The sequence below is a fragment of the Ranitomeya imitator genome, chromosome 3 (genome assembly GCF_032444005.1).
Source record: "Ranitomeya imitator isolate aRanImi1 chromosome 3, aRanImi1.pri, whole genome shotgun sequence".
Classification (NCBI taxonomy): domain Eukaryota; kingdom Metazoa; phylum Chordata; class Amphibia; order Anura; family Dendrobatidae; genus Ranitomeya; species Ranitomeya imitator.
Window position 1 is genome coordinate 818,700,648 of NC_091284.1, and position 21,216 is coordinate 818,721,863.

Consider the following 21,216-nt stretch of genomic DNA (forward strand, 5'->3'; position numbering starts at 1 on the left):
TACCCTTAGGGTTCGTTAACACCACCAGTTTTGCAGTCATTACACAGGCAGACCGCTCTAACGATGCTCACTGAATGATCTGTTTTACATCGCCCCATGAACATAGGCTGACATTGTTCTCGGCAGCACGAGTCTTGTTTACACAGGCTATGCGCTGCCGAGAATATTTTTTTTTTCTTCTGAGAAACAAAACAGAATTTCACCCGCTTAACGAGCGTTTTACTCATTCATCTGGTGATAAGCTGCCTGTTCATACTGCACAATCCTCCTGTGAATCCTACAGAGTCAATTGACCTATCACATGTCTCGGCTTTATAAGCGTACCGAGATGGCGGCTGCTAAAGCAGTTCATCACCTCCCTGAAATCACATTCTGGGGAATGGGCGCCTGATTGGATACCTCAGTAGCATGTAAGGGGTTAAACAGCAATGATTGCTTAGACCAGAGAACTTGCGTTGCTGCTGTTAACCATTTAACTGCTGCTGCTATTAACCATTTAGCTGCTGCTATCAACCACTGACAGCGGCATTTAAATGGCCCACTTGATGCTGTGCTCACCCTGACCATGGCACGTCGGGGCCTGCTGAAGGTCCCCCAAGGCCACCCTCTTGGTCCTCCTATGAAGCCCAGCCAGCGGCCATAATTACACTGTCATAAGTATAAGTGATCAAATGATTGCAAGTTCGACTGCCTCATTACTTATTATGTACCGTTTAAATGGAGACGCATCTTTTTATCATTGTTTTTACGATTTTTTTTTTTTTAAAGAATTTTGGCTAATTTCATCTTTTTTTTGTTCCTTTTCCACCAGGGCCGGCTGGAGCGAATGATGAAGAATAATTTTATTGTGTAAGAATTTAATAATATCTACACGTGTGGGCCCCTTGGGGACAGCAGCTACATCGACTCAGCCTGACCACCGTAGTGTATGTTCTATCAGGACATCCTAGGACCCCTGAGGCCCCGGGACACCCTGATACCGACCCTGGGGTTAGGTGTAGATCACATACGGTATGACCTTAGCCCATAACATCGGCTCCATTCCTGTAAGATATTGGATGCAGCTTTAGGTGTGACCGGAGTAGAGGACACCAAGCAGCCAAAGCACAGCTCCTTTAAGGGACCGGGTTATACACAGTGTTAATATGTTGTGTAGTGGTGCTACGTCATACCCTGTGGAACTAAAACTCCCAGTGTGTCCTTTCCCTGCCCCCCATCCGGTGACAATTTCACACCTCTGCTTGTTTCTTACTTTTTTCTTCTTTCCAGAATGTCTTATACCGAAGCCATAGAAATTCTCAAGAAAGTGGCAACTTCATTTCAGCACAAAACCGAGGTTGGTGATAACTCAGCAGTCAGTGGCGAAGTTACTCCAGGGGTTTTTTTTGTTTGTTTTTTTACTAAACCCTTTGATACATGAAGATATAGTTCCACCATGAGCAGGGTTCCCACAACCTGATACCACGTTCTTGTGGGTACTGTCCAGTTATCCGTACCCCAAATTGACCCTATTAAAAAGGTTTTCTTATTTAAGTTTTGCCTCTTCATTGCGGAGATATTAGCAAAGTATTTGGCACCTAATGAGTTAACTTTTGATAGGTCCAAGTGGGTGTTATCAGACAGCTTTTACTGGGGGGTGTGTACTTCTTCTCCCTGTATGATGCTGACCAATCATAAGCAGGTATCAACACAGCTTATTCATCATGTGACTGTTCAGTGAGTACATTTTTCAGATTAATAGATGCACCGGACCATAAGACACACCCAAAATCTTGGGGAGGAAAATAGGAAAAAAATATTTTTTATAAGATAGGGGTCCGTCTCATAGTCCAGATTTAAGGTATCATACCTGGGGGGGCAGCAGTGATGGATTGGGGTCACAGGAGTCATGGTCTGTTCCTCAAGAAGCCAGTAGCAGAAGTAGAGCAATGCTGCGGGTCCTGGGTGGGAGAAGTAGGTGCCCCAGTGGTGCGATGCTGCGGGCCCAGTGTCGACGGTGAGGCAGAACATTTTCCTCCAGTGTGTTGCTGCCTGCTTATGATTAGTCAGCATCCTACAGGTGGAAGAAGTACACGCCCCCAGTAAAGTATATCTGAAAACACCTACTTGGACTTAACAAAAGGTAACTCACAGCGACTTCTGCAATCCATTTTTTAGCATTTTTCATAATCATCTGTGTATGCCATGAAGAGGATGCAAACTGCAGCAGAATTACATCTGGTCTTAGATCCTAGCTGTCACCTTATGAGCCAAAACCAAAGAAACAAAGCAATAAATCTTTTACCGAGGTAATTAAAAAGCCAAAAATAGATGTAAAACAAAAATAATAGATCAGTCAGCAGCTACTTGCTGATGGTTTTCAGGCAAAATCTTACCAGTGTAAAAAATAAATAACTGCTGTGAAACAAAAAGAAAAAAAAATGGGTAAAACAAAATGTAAAAAATGCAGAATTTTATGTTTTGTTTTTTTTTATCTACGTAAGGATCTGGAGAATTGAGTGCCGTCTGTTTCTTGCAGTGGGGCTGTGACTTGCAGACCGAACACGAGAAGTATTTGGTCAGACATTGCGGCGATGTTCCCGTCTTTATCATCAATTACCCATATGACCTGAAGCCTTTCTACGCCCGGGACAATGACGATGGGCCTCAGCGTACGGTAAGTAGCGTGGTCCACATCCTGCTTTGCTTTCCTGCTGGGCAGACCCATCGTCCCATACATATTCTGTTCAAATAGCTTTGTTCAGAAATCTTTTATCGTTTTGTGTACACAGGTCCAATGCAAATTTATGTGAGCACAAATCAAACCCAATTAAATTTTAAAAATAAACCAAAAATTGGAGGATTATTGTAGGCGCGTCAATGGGGTTAAAAACGTGATATCTATCAATTCACAAGACCCTGGTGCTGTGGCCACATTAGTAGTCCTTGGCCCCAAAGATGGGACCCCTGTGAACCGCCTCCTGGAATCACTGGTGCCTCTTCTAATTTGTAGGTCCAGTGCGACATCATCGTTGCGGCATGACACACGCAGGACCTACTAATCAGAAGAGGGAGCGGGGACACCGGCAGGTAGGAAGAAGTTCGCATTTCTTGATTAAGAGAAGAAACAGGCTTTTGCTACTAACTGGAAATCATCAACAAGTAGGCGTTATAGCAGCTGATGACTGATCTTGATACGGCTTTATGTATCCTAATCAGGAACATTTTGAAAAAAAAAATATATATGTATATAGCTTCTTCAACATGCAAACATCTATCAAATAGTGTTTTGTTTTGTTTTTGCAAAAAAGTGCTGAAAACGCCCCCCCTTGGCTTATACACAGGTCATTGTCCCAGAAGAAGACGGGGGAGCAGCGGGTCACAGGAGGTAGGAGTCGGCGGATGCGGCTAAAGCCTGTGCCCGCTGCTAAAGAGAATTGAATATTCACTGCAGTGGCAGTGAATATTCATTTCTCTTATAGCGTGCGCACAGTTGCAGCCGCCGGCTTCCAGCACCTGCCGGGCTTTCATGGGTGCTCACTCATTAAGGTAATAAATATTTACCCCTTTCCACTCCCATAGGCATGGAGAGAGGTGAATATCCATTACCTTAATGAGCGGGGACACGTGATCGCTTGGCCGGAAGAGCTGCTGGAAGCCGGAATGAGATGCAGCGAGGGTGTGCAGGGAAGGGAAGTAGGATGTGTTTTTTTTTTTTTTTTTTGTTTATAGAGATGAGGAACCATGCATACAAGGTCAGGGATGGGAAGTCATACATACAAGGACAAGGATGGGGAGCCATGCAGACAACGACAGGGAAGGGGAACCATGCAGACAGGGATGGGGAGCCATGCAGACCAGGACAGGGATGGGGCGCCATGCTGACAAGGACAGGGATGGGGAGCCATGCAGACCAGGATAAGGATGAAGAGCCATGCATACAAGGATAGGGATAGGGAGACATGCATACAAGGAGAGGGATAGGGAGACATGCATACAAGGACAGGGATGGGGCACCATGCAGACAAGGATAGGGATGAAGAGCCATGCATACAAGGACAGGGATGGGGAGCCATGCAGACAAGGATAAGGATGAAGAGCCATGCATACAAAGATAGGGAGACATGCATATAGGGATAGGGAGACATGCATACAGGGATGGGGATGGGGAGCCATGCAGACAAGGATAGGGATGGGGAGCCATGCATACCAGGATAAGGATGAAGAGCCATGCATACAAGGATAGGGAGACATGCATACAAGGAGAGGGATAGGGAGCCATGCATACAAGGACAGGGATGGGGCACCATGCAGACAAGGATAGGGATGAAGAGCCATGCATACAAGGACAGGGATGGGGAGCCATGCATACAAGGACAGGGATGGGGCACCATGCAGACAAGGATAAGGATGAAGAGCCATGCATACAAGGATAGGGAGACATGCATACAGGGATGGGGATGGGGAGCCATGCAGACAAGGATAGGGATGGGGAGCCATGCAGACAAGGATAGGGATGGGGAGCCATGCATACCAGGACATAGATGGGGAGCCATGCATACAAGGGCAGGGATGGGGAGCCATGCAGACAAGGATAGAGATAGGGAGACATGCATACAAGGACAGAGATGGGGAGCCATGCATACAAGGAAAGGGATGGGGAGCCATGCAGACAAGGATAAGGATGAAGAGCCATGCAGACCAGGATAAGGATGAAGAGCCATGCATACAAGGATAGGGAGACATGCATACAAAGATAGGGATAGGGAGACATGCATACAAGGACAGGGATGGGGCGCCATGCATACAAGGATAGGGATGGAGCACCATGTAGTGAAGGATAGGGATGAGGTGCCATGCATACAAGGACAGGGATGGGGTGCCATGCAGACAAGGATAGGGATGAAGAGCCATGCATACAAGGACAGGGATGGGGTGCCATGCAGAGAAGGACAGGGATGGGGAGACATGCAGACAAGGATAAGGATGAGGAGCCATGCATACAAGGACAGGGATGGGGAGCCATGCATACCAGGACAGGGATGGGGCGCCATGCAGTGAATGATGGGGAGCCATGCATGTAAGGATAGGGATCGGGCGTCATGCAGACAAGGATAGGGATGGGGCGTCATGCAGACAAGGATAGGGATGGGGAGCCATGCATACAAGGACAGGGATGGGGCGCCATGCAGTGAAGGATCTGGATGCGGCGCCATGCAGTGAAGGATAGGGATGGGGAGCCATGCATACAAGGACAGGGATGGAGTGCCATGCAGACAAGGACAGGGATGGGGTGCCATGCAGACAAGGACAGGGATGGGGTGCCATGCATACAAGGACAGGGATGGGGTGCCATGCATACAAGGACAGGGATGGGGAGCCATGCATACCAGGACAGGGATGGGGCGCCATGCATACCAGGACAGGGATGGGGAGCCATGCAGTGAAGGATAGGGATGGGGAGCCATGCATACAAGGACAGGGATGGGGAGCCATGCAGTGAAGGATAGGGATGGGGAGCCATGCATACAAGGACAGGGATGGGGCGTCATGCAGATAAGGATAGGGATGGGGAGCCATGCATACAAGGACAGGGATGGGGAGCCATGCATATAAGGGCAAGGATGGGGCGCCATGTAGTGAAGGATAAGGATGAATGAGGAGCCATGCATACAAGGACAGGGATGGGGAGCCATGCAGTGAAGGATAGGGATGGGGAGCCATGCATACAAGGACAGGGATGGAGAGCCATGCAGACAAGGACGACAGGGATGGGTGTTATGAACTGGTGGTTTAGGAGCAACATGGGACGAGCTCTGAAGGAGGTGGTACCTGTACTGACCGCAGTCCCTAAGCTCAACACAACACTAGAAGTAGCCGTGGGATGCTCCTGTCACTCCCTAGGCACCTCGTCACAGCCTGAGAACTAACTACCCCTAAAGATAGAAACAGGAAAACTATCTTGCCTCAGAGAAAATCCCCAAAGGATAGATAGCCCCCCACAAGTAATGACTGTGAGTGGAGAGGGAAAAGACATACACAGAATGAAACCAGGATGAGCACAGGAGGCCAGTCTAGCTAGATAGATAGGACAGGATAGAATACTGTGCGGTCAGTATTAAAAACTACAAAAATCCACACAGAGTTTACAAAAATCTCCACACCTGACTAAAGGTGTGGAGGGTAAATCTGCTTCCCAGAGCTTCCATATTAACTGAATTAATCCATACTGACAAGCTGGACAAAACATAGAAAGCACAGAACGAATAAGTCCACAACCTGTGGACAGAAAAGAGCAAGCAAGGACTTAACTTTGCTGAACTGGTCAGGATATCAGGGAAATCCAAGAGAGATGTGAATCCAACCAGGAACCATTGACAAGTGGCACTGGCTGAAGGGAAGAGCCAGGCATAAATAGCCGAGCAGAAAGACAATCAGTGGAAGCGGCTGCAGACTGCTAAATCCAAGGAGCAGCCATACCACTTAAAACCACCGGAGGGAGCCCAAGAGCGGAATTCACAACAGTTGGGCAGCCATGCAGACATGTTTAGGGATGAGGAGCCATGCATACAAGGATGGAAATGATGAAACATGCATACCAGGATAGGGATGAGGGGACAATGCATACCCGGCTTATACTCGAGTCAAACGTTTTCCTAGTTTTTCGTAGCAGAATTAGGTGCCTCGGCTTATACTCGGTCGGCTTATACACAAGTATATACGGTATATGTAATGCATATATATCCTCAAAATTATCTCAGCTGAAAAGACCAAAAATCTCTCATATTCCAGATGACGGTAAAAATAGTCAGAGAGTCAAAAAGTTTTCCTTTTGGATTGGATAAGAGCGTTTATAACCCCTGTGTTACCCCTGCGATCAATGGAGACTGTACATCTGATAGACTGTTACTGAAGGAGTGTGATAACACAAATAAAAGTTCCTGAGGACACTCAAGGTTGTACAGGTGATAGAAAACGATGGCCAGCAGGGGTGATAACCAAAGGAAGAGTTCCTGTATCACGCTTCTGGCCAGTGATTGTTAGGAGGGTGATATCCAAGAAAAGGTTTTCTGTATTCCGCACAGCATTGCTATATATAGATTGTTTAGGAAAGGAGACACAGCAATCTGTGATTGAAACAGGCCTCATAACATGTTAAAAGTTCCTGGGCTCTTCTTAACCGAGGATAACAAAAGTTTGTACAAGGGAAAAGATGACAATGCAAGAAGTAGGATAACAAGAAGAAAAGTTCCTGAGGGCACTCAAGATTGTACAGCTGATAGGAAATGATGGCCAGGAATGGTGATAACTAGAGGAAGAGTTTCTGTATCTCCCTTTGTGTCATTGGAGTTTTCACAGGGGGGATGACCGCAACAGTCAGAGGGATGATAGCCTGTAAAAAGTTTACTGTATTCCTCAGTGTTGTTAGAAATTGTTCGGTGCGGGGTGGGTATTGACATGACACTGGCACACTAATTGCAAGAGGCCTGATGACATGTTAAAAAGTTCCTGTAAAATCCCTTCCTTGGGATAAATGAAGTTTGTACAGGGGAAAAGATTACAAAAAGGAGTTTGCAAGAGGGATGATAAGAAGAAGAAAAGTTCATGCAATTCCTATTTTGTGATCATTGAAGTTTGTACAGTGGGAAGGATGACATAAATGAAATTGCAAGAGGGATGAAAACAAGAAAAAAGGTTCATGCAATCCCTTCGCTGAGATCATTGAAGCTTGCACAGGGGGAAGGATGACACGAATGAAATTGCAAGCGGGATGATAGCAAGAAAAAAGGTTCCCGCAATCCCTGAGATGATTGAAGTTTGTTCATGGGGAAGGAAGAGAAAAACGCGATTGAAAGAGGGATGATAACAAGAAGAAAAGTTCTGCAATCCCTTCCCTGAGCTAATAGAAGTTTGTACAGGGAGAAGGATGACAGAAACGAGATCGCTGGAGGGATGATAAGAAGAAAGGTTCCTGCAATCACTTCCCTGAGATCATTGGAGGTTATACAGGGGGAAGGATGACATAAATTAAATTGCAAGTGGGATGATAATAAGAAAGGTATCTGCAATTCTTTCCCTGAGATAATTGATGGTCAGGGGGGGAAGGATTAGAAAAACGCGATTGGAAGAGGGATGATAACAAGAAGAAAAGTTCCTGCAATCCCTTCTCTGAGCTAATAGAAGTTTGTATAAGGAAAAGGATGAGAAAAACGTGATTGCAGGAGGAATGATAACAAGAAGAAAGGTTCCTGTAATTCCTTTCCTTAGATAATAGAGGTTTCTACAGGGGGGTGGCTGACAAAAATGCGATTGCAAGAGGGACGATAACCAGAAGAAAGGTTCCTGCAATCACTTCCTCTGGAATCAGCTGTACTTGTAGCTTGTGGTAAACTACCGACACCTGCGTTTTTTTTGGGCAATTAAAGGGATAGTACAGATTTTCACCCCAATCCTCGGAGGAAACACATTATTCTCGGAATAACTAATACCTGATCGGGGTATTTAGTCTGTTTAATAAGTTATTGAGAACAAAATAAAGAAACCTATAGTTGATAACAGCAACTTACTGACTGTTTCCATCAAGACATAAAGTGGAAAATAAGGTGAAAATAGCTGCACAATTAATGATGTACGACGGGGAAGTAAATGAAAAAAAACAAATCTTTTTTGCCGTCCTCGTCCGCCCCTGTATTACACCGCGTTGCCCCATAAGTGAGATCGAAAGTGGAAAAAAAAAAAACGGTTCTGTCGTAACAAGTTCCCACATTTCCCATTAAGTAATTTCCACCATCGACTCGAGAAAAACCAGCTGCTTTACTGTTGGGAAACGAAGCGAAGGTCTCTGAATTCTGCTTATCATGTCACTTTTTTGTGCATTTTTTTTTTTCCTTTTTTTATTAAACTGTAAACACTGATAAAAAGTTGCATCCGTGTAAATAATAAGTGTTGGGTGGTGTTGACACAGTGCAGTCAGGTGAGCGAGGACAGCCCTATAGTGAAGGTGGCCTCACCATGTGATCAGTGGCGATACATGGAGGATGAGGACGCGCTGAGTCTCCCTTTATCGCCCCCTGCAGGCAGCCGCCGTGGATCTGCTCGTCCCTGGGGTCGGAGAGCTCTTTGGCGGGAGCTTGAGAGAGGAGAGGCTTCCTGTCCTGCAGTCACGTCTCGACAGGTAAAGCTCGAGATTTTATATGCCGTAATTTGATTCTTGAGGTGCCGGATTATTGGACATGATGAACTATTGGAAGTTCACAGACAGAAGGAATGTTTATACTTGTCGTACATCTTCGCCTTAGTGCAGACGCATTTCATCAATCAGTACAGTCATCGAGAAGAAGCGGTGTAACACCTGTGTACGGTATGGCAGTGTTAGCGGTGTAACACCTGTGTACAGTATGGCACTGATACCAGCGGTGTAACACCTGTGTACAGTATGGCAGTGATACCAGCGGTGTAACACCTGTGTACAGTATGGCAGTGATACCAGCAGTATAACACCTGTGTACAGTATGGCAGTGATAGCGGTGTAACACCTGTGTACAGTATGGCAGTGATACCAGCAGTATAACACCTGTGTACAGTATGGCAGTGATACCAGCGGTGTAACACCTGTGTACAGTATGGCAGTGATACCAGCGGTGTAACATCTGTGTACAGTATGGCAGTGATACCAGCGGTGTAACATCTGTGTACAGTATGGCAGTGATACCAGCAGTGTAACACCTGTGTACAGTACGGCAGTGATACCAGCGGTATAACACCTGTGTACAGTACGGCAGTGATACCAGCGGTGTAACACCAGTGTACAGTATGGCAGTGATACCAGCGGTGTAACACCTGTGTACAGTATGGCAGTGATACCAGCGGTGTAACACCTGTGTACAGTATGGCAGTGATACCAGCGGTGTAACACCTGTGTACAGTATGGCAGTGATACCAGCGGTGTAACACCTGTGTACAGTATGGCAGTGATACCAGCGGTGTAACACCTGTGTACAGTATGGCAGTGATACCAGCGGTGTAACACCTGTGTACAGTATGGCAGTGATACCAGCGGTGTAACACCTGTGTACAGTATGGCAGTGATAGCAGCGGTGTAACACCTGTGTACAGTATGGCAGTGATAGCAGCTGTGTAACACCTGTGCACAGTATGGCAGTGATAGCAGCTGTGTAACACCTGTGCACAGTATGGCAGTGATAACAGCGAGTTAAACACCTGTGTACAGTTTGGCAGTGATAGCAGCTGTGTAACACCTGTGCACTGTGTAACACCTGTGCACAGTATGGCAGTGATAACAGCGAGTTAAACACCTGTGTACAGTTTGGCAGGTGGACTCCTTCACACTCGGCATCAGGGTTGTTTGTACGTTCTCACACATTCTACAAATTCAAGCACGAGGTGCGGCCCTCGCTCTCCCTCCCGTGCTGGGGCCGGGGCACTCAGCCATGACACGACTTCTGTGCTATTTTTATCTTTTGCTCAATTAATTCAATGTACATTTATTAAAATCCCAAATCAGGGCCAGATGACGGCCTCACATGTCACTGTGTGTGCGCCCAGCACCCGGCTATGATTACCAGCAGCTGACTCCAGGAAGGAGAAAGTTATTTCTAGGATTATTCTATGGGAGAGATGATGATGGCAAGGAGAGGCAGAAATCCGTAATTATGTGCCGCCTAACCTGTGTGTACCGTCACATCCTCTATACTGACAAGTTATATAAGAATTATAGTAGTTATATTCTTGTACATAGGGGGCAGTATTATAGTAGTTATATTCTTGTACATAGGAGCAGTATTATAGTAGTTCTATTCTTGTACATAGGAGCAGTATTATAGTAGTTATATTCTTGTACGTAGGGAGCAGTATTATAGTAGTTATATTCTTGTACATAGTGGCAGTATTATAGTAGTTATATTCTTGTACATAGTGGCAGTATTATAGTAGTTATATTCTTGTACGTAGGGAGCAGTATTATAGTAGTTATATTCTTGTACATAGTGGCAGTATTATAGTAGTTATATTCTTGTACATAGGAGGCAGTATTATAGCAGTTTATATTCTTATACATAGGAGCAGTATTATAGTAGTTATATTCTTGTACGTAGGGGGCAGTATTATAGTAGTTATATTTTTGTACGTAGGGGGCAGTATTATAGTAGTTATATTCTTGTACATAGGAGGCAGTATTATAGCAGTTATATTCTTATACATAGGAGCAGTATTATAGTAGTTATATTCTTGTACATAGGAGCAGTATTATAGTAGTTATATTCTTGTACATAGGGGCAGTATTATAGTAGTTATATTCTTGTACATAGGGGCAGTATTATAGCAGTTATATTCTTGTACATAGGAGCAGTATTATAGTAGTTATATTCTTGTACATAGGAGCAGTATTATAGTAGTTATATTCTTGTACATAGGGGCAGTATTATAGTAGTTATATTCTTGTACACAGGGGCAGTATTATAGTATTTTCTTGTTCATAGGGGCAGTATTATAGTTTGGTATATTCTTGTATATAGGAGCAGTATTATAGTAGTTATATTCTTGTATATAGGAGCAGTATTATAATATTTATATGTTGGTAAATTAGTTATGATAATGTTCTCCGGTTAATTGTTATTTTTGTTCCCTTTATTCCTATAGCTGATCTATGATGCGTCTTTCAGGCTTATGACTGTATAAATCTGTGTAGTATGGTAGGGCTCCCCTGTTTTCTGTACTAGGTACATGTACGGTATTTATATGTATATATCAGTAGGATATCTGCTGTCTGGTGATACCCGCTTGCTATGATGGAGCGTGTTGGCATTAGCTTTGCTCCGGACTGGTTCCAGGCTCTGATTTGCGCCAGTCAGTGATGTCATTGATTAACAGATCGTTCCAAACCTATTTAATTCACGTGGAATGTGTGATGATCGCCTGCCTTAGATACGGAGGTTACGGAAAGTTCACAACTGTATTTTGCTGCTTCTTCGACTGTAACCAACGCTAATTGCGAAATTATGACTTTATCTCATATTATCATAAATTTCATGTTCAGAATTCTCTGGTTCACTTATCGGTGTTATTACTGGAGTATTGTGTGATGTTATTGGTATCACAGATGGTAATCAGGATCCGTAATGTAATGTATGTACCCAGTGACTGCACCAGCAGAATAGTGAGTGCAGCTCTGGGTATAATACAGGAGGTAACTCAGGATCAGTAATGTATGTACACAGTGACTGCACCAGCAGTATAGTGAGTGCAGCTCTGGGGTATAATACAGGATGTAACTCAGGATCAGTAATGTAATGTATGTACACAGTTACTGCACCAGCAGAATAGTGAGTGCAGCTCTGGGGTATAATACAGGAGGTAACTCAGGATCAGTAATGTAATGTATGTACACAGTGCCTGCACCAGCAGAATAGTGAGCGCAGCTCTGGAGTATAATACAGGAGGTAACTCAGGATCAGTAATGTAATGTACACAGTGACTGCACCAGCAGACTAGTGAGTGCAGCTCTGGGGTATAATACAGGATGTAACTCAAGATCAGTGATGTAATCTATGTACACAGTGACTGCACCAGCAGAATAGTGAGTGCAGCTCTGGGGTATTATACAGGTGTAACTCAGGATCCGTAATGTAATGTATGTACACAGTGACTGCACCAGCAGAATAGTGAGTGCAGCTCTGGAGTATAATACAGGATGTAACTCAGGATCAGTAATGTATGTACACAGTGACTGCACCAGCAGAATAGTGAGTGCAGCTCTGGGGTATAATACAGGATGTAACTCAGGATCAGTAATGTAATGTATGTACACAGTGAATGCACCAGCAGAATAGTGAGTGCAGCTCTGGAGTATAATACAGGATGTAACTCAGGATCAGTAATGTAATGTATGTACACAGTGACTGCACCAGCAGAATAGTGAGTGCAGCTCTGGGGTATAATACAGGATGTAACTCAGGATCCGTAATGTATGTACACAGTGACTGCACCAGCAGAATAGTGAGTGCAGCTCTGGGGTATAATACAGGATGTAACTCAGGATCAGTAATGTAATGTATGTACACAGTGACTGCACCAGCAGAATAGTGAGTGCAGCTCTGGAGTAAAATACAGGATGTAACTCAGGATCAGTAATGTAATGTGTGTACACAGTGACTGCACCAGCAGAATAGTGAGTGCAGCTCTGGAGTAAAATACAGGATGTAACTCAGGATCAGTAATGTAATGTATGTACACAGTGACTGCACCAGCAGAATAGTGAGCGCAGCTCTGGAGTATAATACAGGAGGTAACTCAGGATCAGTAATGTAATGTACACAGTGACTGCACCAGCAGACTAGTGAGTGCAGCTCTGGGGTATAATACAGGATGTAACTCAAGATCAGTGATGTAATCTATGTACACAGTGACTGCACCAGCAGAATAGTGAGTGCAGCTCTGGGGTATTATACAGGTGTAACTCAGGATCCGTAATGTAATGTATGTACACAGTGACTGCACCAGCAGAATAGTGAGTGCAGCTCTGGAGTATAATACAGGATGTAACTCAGGATCAGTAATGTATGTACACAGTGACTGCACCAGCAGAATAGTGAGTGCAGCTCTGGGGTATAATACAGGATGTAACTCAGGATCAGTAATGTAATGTATGTACACAGTGACTGCACCAGCAGAATAGTGAGTGCAGCTCTGGAGTATAATACAGGATGTAACTTAGGATCAGTAATGTAATGTACGTACACAGTGACTGCACCAGCAGAATAGTGAGCGCAGCTCTGGGGTAATGTATGTACACAGTGACTGCACCAGCAGAATAGTGAGCGCAGCTCTGGAGTATAATACAGGAGGTAACTCAGGATCAGTAATGTAATGGATGTACACAGTGACTGCACCAGCAGAATAGTGAGTGCAGCTCTGGAGTATAATTCAGGGTGTACTGTAACTCAGGATCAGTAATGTAATGTACACAGTGACTGCACCAGCAGACTAGTGAGTGCAGCTCTGGGGTATAATACAGGATGTAACTCAAGATCAGTAATGTGTGTACACAGTGACTGCACCAGCAGACTAGTGAGTGCAGCTCTGGGGTATAATACAGGATGCAACTCAGGATCAGTAATGTAATGTATGTACACAGTGACTGCACCAGCAGAATAGTGAGTGCAGCTCTGGGGTATAATACAGGTGTAACTAGGGATCCGTAATGTAATGTATGTACACAGTGACTGCACCAGCAGAATAGTGAGTGCAGCTCTGGAGTATAATACAGGATGTAACTCAGGATCAGTAATGTAATGTATATACACAGTTACTGCACCAGCAGAATAGTGAGTGCAGCTCTGGAGTATAATACAGGATGTAACTGAGGATCAGTAATGTAATGTGTGTACACAGTGACTACCAGCAGAATAGTGAGTTCAGCTCTGGAGTATAATACAGGATGTAACTCAGGATCAGTAATGTAGTGTATGTACACAGTGACTGCACCAGCAGAATAGTGAGCGCAGCTCTGGGGTAATGTATGTACACAGTGACTGCACCAGCAGAATAGTGAGCGCAGCTCTGGAGTATAATACAGGAGGTAACTCAGGATCAGTAATGTAATGTACACAGTGACTGCACCAGCAGACTAGTGAGTGCAGCTCTGGGGTATAATACAGGATGTAACTCCGGATCAGTAATGTAATGTATGTACACAGTGACTGCACCAGCAGAATAGTGAGTGCAGCTCTGGGGTATAATACAGGTGTAACTCAGGATCCGTAATGTATGTACACAGTGACTGCACCAGCAGAATAGTGAGTGCAGCTCTGGAGTATAATACAGGATGTAACTCAGGATCCGTAATGTAATGTATGTACACAGTGATTGCACCAGCAGAATAGTGAGTGCAGCTCTGGAGTATAATACAGGATGTAACTCAGGATCAGTAATGTAATGTGTGTACACAGTGACTGCACCAGCAGAATAGTGAGTGCAGCTCTGGAGTATAATACAGGATGTAACTCAGGATCCGTAATGTAATGTATGTACACAGTTACTGCACCAGCAGAATAGTGAGTGCAGCTCTGGAGTATAATACAGGATGTAACTGAGGATCAGTAATGTAATGTGTGTACACAGTGACTGTACCAGCAGAATAGTGAGTTCAGCTCTGGAGTATAATACAGGATGTAACTCAGGATCAGTAATGTAATGTATGTACACAGTGACTGCACCAGCAGAATAGTGAGCGCAGCTCTGGGGTAATGTATGTACACAGTGACTGCACCAGCAGAATAGTGAGCGCAGCTCTGGAGTATAATACAGGAGGTAACTCAGGATCAGTAATGTAATGTACACAGTGACTGCACCAGCAGACTAGTGAGTGCAGCTCTGGGGTATAATACAGGATGTAACTCCGGATCAGTAATGTAATGTATGTACACAGTGACTGCACCAGCAGAATAGTGAGTGCAGCTCTGGGGTATAATACAGGTGTAACTCAGGATCCGTAATGTAATGTATGTACACAGTGACTGCACCAGCAGAATAGTGAGTGCAGCTCTGGAGTATAATACAGGATGTAACTCAGGATCAGTAATGTAATGTATGTACACAGTGACTGCACCAGCAGAATAGTGAGTGCAGCTCTGGGGTATAATACAGGATGTAACTCAGGATCCGTAATGTAATGTATGTACACAGTGACTGCACCAGCAGAATAGTGAGTGCAGCTCTGGGGTATAATACAGGATGTAACTCAGGATCAGTAATGTAATGTATGTACACAGTGACTGCACCAGCAGAATAGTGAGTGCAGCTCTGGAGTATAATACAGGATGTAACTCAGGATCAGTAATGTAATGTGTGTACACAGTGACTGCACCAGCAGAATAGTGAGTGCAGCTCTGGAGTATAATACAGGATGTAACTCAGGATCAGTAATGTAATGTGTGTACACAGTGACTGCACCAGCAGAATAGTGAGTGCAGCTCTGGGTTATAATACAGGATGTAACTCAGGATCCGTAATGTAATGTATGTACACAGTGACTGCACCAGCAGAATAGTGAGCGCAGCTCTGGGGTAATGTATGTACACAGTGACTGCACCAGCAGAATAGTGAGCGCAGCTCTGGAGTATAATACAGGATGTAACTTAGGATCAGTAATGTAATGTACGTACACAGTGACTGCACCAGCAGAATAGTGAGCGCAGCTCTGGGGTAATGTATGTACACAGTGACTGCACCAGCAGAATAGTGAGCGCAGCTCTGGAGTATAATACAGGATGTAACTCAGGATCAGTAATGTAATGTACACAGTGACTGCACCAGCAGACTAGTGAGTGCAGCTCTGGGGTATAATACAGGATGTAACTCAGGATCAGTAATGTAATGTGTGTACACAGTGACTGCACCAGCAGAATAGTGAGTGCAGCTCTGGAGTATAATACAGGATGTAACTCAGGATCAGTAATGTAATGTATGTACACAGTGACTGCACCAGCAGAATAGTGAGTGCAGCTCTGGGGTAATGTATGTACACAGTGACTGCACCAGCAGAATAGTGAGCGCAGCTCTGGAGTATAATACAGGAGGTAACTCAGGATCAGTAATGTAATGTACACAGTGACTGCACCAGCAGACTAGTGAGTGCAGCTCTGGGGTATAATACAGGATGTAACTCAGGATCAGTAATGTAATGTATGTACACAGTGACTGCACCAGCAGAATAGTGAGTGCAGCTCTGGGGTATAATACAGGTGTAACTCAGGATCAGTAATGTATGTACACAGTGACTGCACCAGCAGAATAGTGAGTGCAGCTCTGGGTTATAATACAGGATGTAACTCAGGATCCGTAATGTAATGTATGTACACAGTGACTGCACCAGCAGAATAGTGAGTGCAGCTCTGGGGTATAATACAGGATGTAACTCAGGATCAGTAATGTAATGTATGTACACAGTGACTGCACCAGCAGAATAGTGAGTGCAGCTCTGGAGTATAATACAGGATGTAACTCAGGATCAGTAATGTAATGTATGTACACAGTGACTGCACCAGCAGAATAGTGAGCGCAGCTCTGGGGTAATGTATGTACACAGTGACTGCACCAGCAGAATAGTGAGCGCAGCTCTGGAGTATAATACAGGATGTAACTTAGGATCAGTAATGTAATGTACGTACACAGTGACTGCACCAGCAGAATAGTGAGCGCAGCTCTGGGGTAATGTATGTACACAGTGACTGCACCAGCAGAATAGTGAGTGCAGCTCTGGAGTATAATACAGGATGTAACTCAGGATCAGTAATGTAATGTACACAGTGACTGCACCAGCAGACTAGTGAGTGCAGCTCTGGGGTATAATACAGGATGTAACTCAGGATCAGTAATGTAATGTGTGTACACAGTGACTGCACCAGCAGAATAGTGAGTGCAGCTCTGGAGTATAATACAGGATGTAACTCAGGATCAGTAATGTAATGTATGTACACAGTGACTGCACCAGCAGAATAGTGAGTGCAGCTCTGGGGTAATGTATGTACACAGTGACTGCACCAGCAGAATAGTGAGCGCAGCTCTGGAGTATAATACAGGAGGTAACTCAGGATCAGTAATGTAATGTACACAGTGACTGCACCAGCAGACTAGTGAGTGCAGCTCTGGGGTATAATACAGGATGTAACTCAGGATCAGTAATGTAATGTATGTACACAGTGACTGCACCAGCAGAATAGTGAGTGCAGCTCTGGGGTATAATACAGGATGTAACTCCGGATCAGTAATGTAATGTATGTACACAGTGACTGCACCAGCAGAATAGTGAGTGCAGCTCTGGGGTATAATACAGGTGTAACTCAGGATCCGTAATGTAATGTATGTACACAGTGACTGCACCAGCAGAATAGTGAGTGCAGCTCTGGAGTATAATACAGGATGTAACTCAGGATCCGTAATGTAATGTATGTACACAGTGATTGCACCAGCAGAATAGTGAGTGCAGCTCTGGAGTATAATACAGGATGTAACTCAGGATCAGTAATGTAATGTGTGTACACAGTGACTGCACCAGCAGAATAGTGAGTGCAGCTCTGGAGTATAATACAGGATGTAACTCAGGATCCGTAATGTAATGTATGTACACAGTTACTGCACCAGCAGAATAGTGAGTGCAGCTCTGGAGTATAATACAGGATGTAACTGAGGATCAGTAATGTAATGTGTGTACACAGTGACTGTACCAGCAGAATAGTGAGTTCAGCTCTGGAGTATAATACAGGATGTAACTCAGGATCAGTAATGTAATGTATGTACACAGTGACTGCACCAGCAGAATAGTGAGCGCAGCTCTGGGGTAATGTATGTACACAGTGACTGCACCAGCAGAATAGTGAGCGCAGCTCTGGAGTATAATACAGGAGGTAACTCAGGATCAGTAATGTAATGTACACAGTGACTGCACCAGCAGACTAGTGAGTGCAGCTCTGGGGTATAATACAGGATGTAACTCCGGATCAGTAATGTAATGTATGTACACAGTGACTGCACCAGCAGAATAGTGAGTGCAGCTCTGGGGTATAATACAGGTGTAACTCAGGATCCGTAATGTAATGTATGTACACAGTGACTGCACCAGCAGAATAGTGAGTGCAGCTCTGGAGTATAATACAGGATGTAACTCAGGATCAGTAATGTAATGTATGTACACAGTGACTGCACCAGCAGAATAGTGAGTGCAGCTCTGGGGTATAATACAGGATGTAACTCAGGATCCGTAATGTAATGTATGTACACAGTGACTGCACCAGCAGAATAGTGAGTGCAGCTCTGGGGTATAATACAGGATGTAACTCAGGATCAGTAATGTAATGTATGTACACAGTGACTGCACCAGCAGAATAGTGAGTGCAGCTCTGGAGTATAATACAGGATGTAACTCAGGATCAGTAATGTAATGTGTGTACACAGTGACTGCACCAGCAGAATAGTGAGTGCAGCTCTGGAGTATAATACAGGATGTAACTCAGGATCAGTAATGTAATGTGTGTACACAGTGACTGCACCAGCAGAATAGTGAGTGCAGCTCTGGGTTATAATACAGGATGTAACTCAGGATCCGTAATGTAATGTATGTACACAGTGACTGCACCAGCAGAATAGTGAGCGCAGCTCTGGGGTAATGTATGTACACAGTGACTGCACCAGCAGAATAGTGAGCGCAGCTCTGGAGTATAATACAGGATGTAACTTAGGATCAGTAATGTAATGTACGTACACAGTGACTGCACCAGCAGAATAGTGAGCGCAGCTCTGGGGTAATGTATGTACACAGTGACTGCACCAGCAGAATAGTGAGCGCAGCTCTGGAGTATAATACAGGATGTAACTCAGGATCAGTAATGTAATGTACACAGTGACTGCACCAGCAGACTAGTGAGTGCAGCTCTGGGGTATAATACAGGATGTAACTCAGGATCAGTAATGTAATGTGTGTACACAGTGACTGCACCAGCAGAATAGTGAGTGCAGCTCTGGAGTATAATACAGGATGTAACTCAGGATCAGTAATGTAATGTATGTACACAGTGACTGCACCAGCAGAATAGTGAGTGCAGCTCTGGGGTAATGTATGTACACAGTGACTGCACCAGCAGAATAGTGAGCGCAGCTCTGGAGTATAATACAGGAGGTAACTCAGGATCAGTAATGTAATGTACACAGTGACTGCACCAGCAGACTAGTGAGTGCAGCTCTGGGGTATAATACAGGATGTAACTCAGGATCAGTAATGTAATGTATGTACACAGTGACTGCACCAGCAGAATAGTGAGTGCAGCTCTGGGGTATAATACAGGTGTAACTCAGGATCAGTAATGTATGTACACAGTGACTGCACCAGCAGAATAGTGAGTGCAGCTCTGGGTTATAATACAGGATGTAACTCAGGATCCGTAATGTAATGTATGTACACAGTGACTGCACCAGCAGAATAGTGAGTGCAGCTCTGGGGTATAATACAGGATGTAACTCAGGATCAGTAATGTAATGTATGTACACAGTGACTGCACCAGCAGAATAGTGAGTGCAGCTCTGGAGTATAATACAGGATGTAACTCAGGATCAGTAATGTAATGTATGTACACAGTGACTGCACCAGCAGAATAGTGAGCGCAGCTCTGGGGTAATGTATGTACACAGTGACTGCACCAGCAGAATAGTGAGCGCAGCTCTGGAGTATAATACAGGATGTAACTTAGGATCAGTAATGTAATGTACGTACACAGTGACTGCACCAGCAGAATAGTGAGCGCAGCTCTGGGGTAATGTATGTACACAGTGACTGCACCAGCAGAATAGTGAGTGCAGCTCTGGAGTATAATACAGGATGTAACTCAGGATCAGTAATGTAATGTACACAGTGACTGCACCAGCAGACTAGTGAGTGCAGCTCTGGGGTATAATACAGGATGTAACTCAGGATCAGTAATGTAATGTGTGTACACAGTGACTGCACCAGCAGAATAGTGAGTGCAGCTCTGGAGTATAATACAGGATGTAACTCAGGATCAGTAATGTAATGTATGTACACAGTGACTGCACCAGCAGAATAGTGAGTGCAGCTCTGGGGTAATGTATGTACACAGTGACTGCACCAGCAGAATAGTGAGCGCAGCTCTGGAGTATAATACAGGAGGTAACTCAGGATCAGTAATGTAATGTACACAGTGACTGCACCAGCAGACTAGTGAGTGCAGCTCTGGGGTATAATACAGGATGTAACTCAGGATCAGTAATGTAATGTATGTACACAGTGACTGCACCAGCAGAATAGTGAGTGCAGCTCTGGGTTATAATACAGGATGTAACTCAGGATCCGTAATGTAATGTATGTACACAGTGACTGCACCAGCAGAATAGTGAGTGCAGCTCTGGGGTATAATACAGGATGTAACTCAGGATCAGTAATGTAATGTATGTACACAGTGACTGCACCAGCAGAATAGTGAGTGCAGCTCTGGAGTATAATACAGGATGTAACTCAGGATCAGTAATGTAATGTATGTACACAGTGACTGCACCAGCAGAATAGTGAGCGCAGCTCTGGGGTAATGTATGTACACAGTGACTGCACCGGCAGAATAGTGAGCGCAGCTCTGGAGTATAATACAGGAGGTAACTCAGGATCAGTAATGTAATGTACACAGCGACTGCACCAGCAGACTAGTGAGTGCAGCT

General features: G+C 44.6%; 1 protein-coding gene across 4 annotated transcripts in view; it reads left to right on the forward strand.

Moving 5' to 3' along the window:
- NARS2 (asparaginyl-tRNA synthetase 2, mitochondrial) overlaps positions 1-21,216 on the forward strand; it is a 40,208-nt gene that overhangs the window by 14,294 nt on the left and 4,698 nt on the right. For 2 of the 4 annotated variants that reach the window (XR_011319448.1, XM_069759348.1), the window contains exons 10-14: positions 812-849; positions 1,270-1,336; positions 2,519-2,656; positions 2,993-3,069; positions 9,057-9,154. Coding sequence is in view for 3 of the 4 variants with exons in the window: in XM_069759348.1 (XP_069615449.1) it covers positions 812-849; positions 1,270-1,336; positions 2,519-2,656; positions 2,993-3,022 (273 nt within the window). In the remaining variant the exon portion in view is untranslated. Of the gene's footprint in view, positions 1-811; positions 850-1,269; positions 1,337-2,518; positions 2,657-2,992; positions 3,070-9,056; positions 9,155-21,216 lie in introns of those variants that run through there. The other 2 variants (XM_069759347.1, XM_069759346.1) reach the window with 1 other exon arrangement.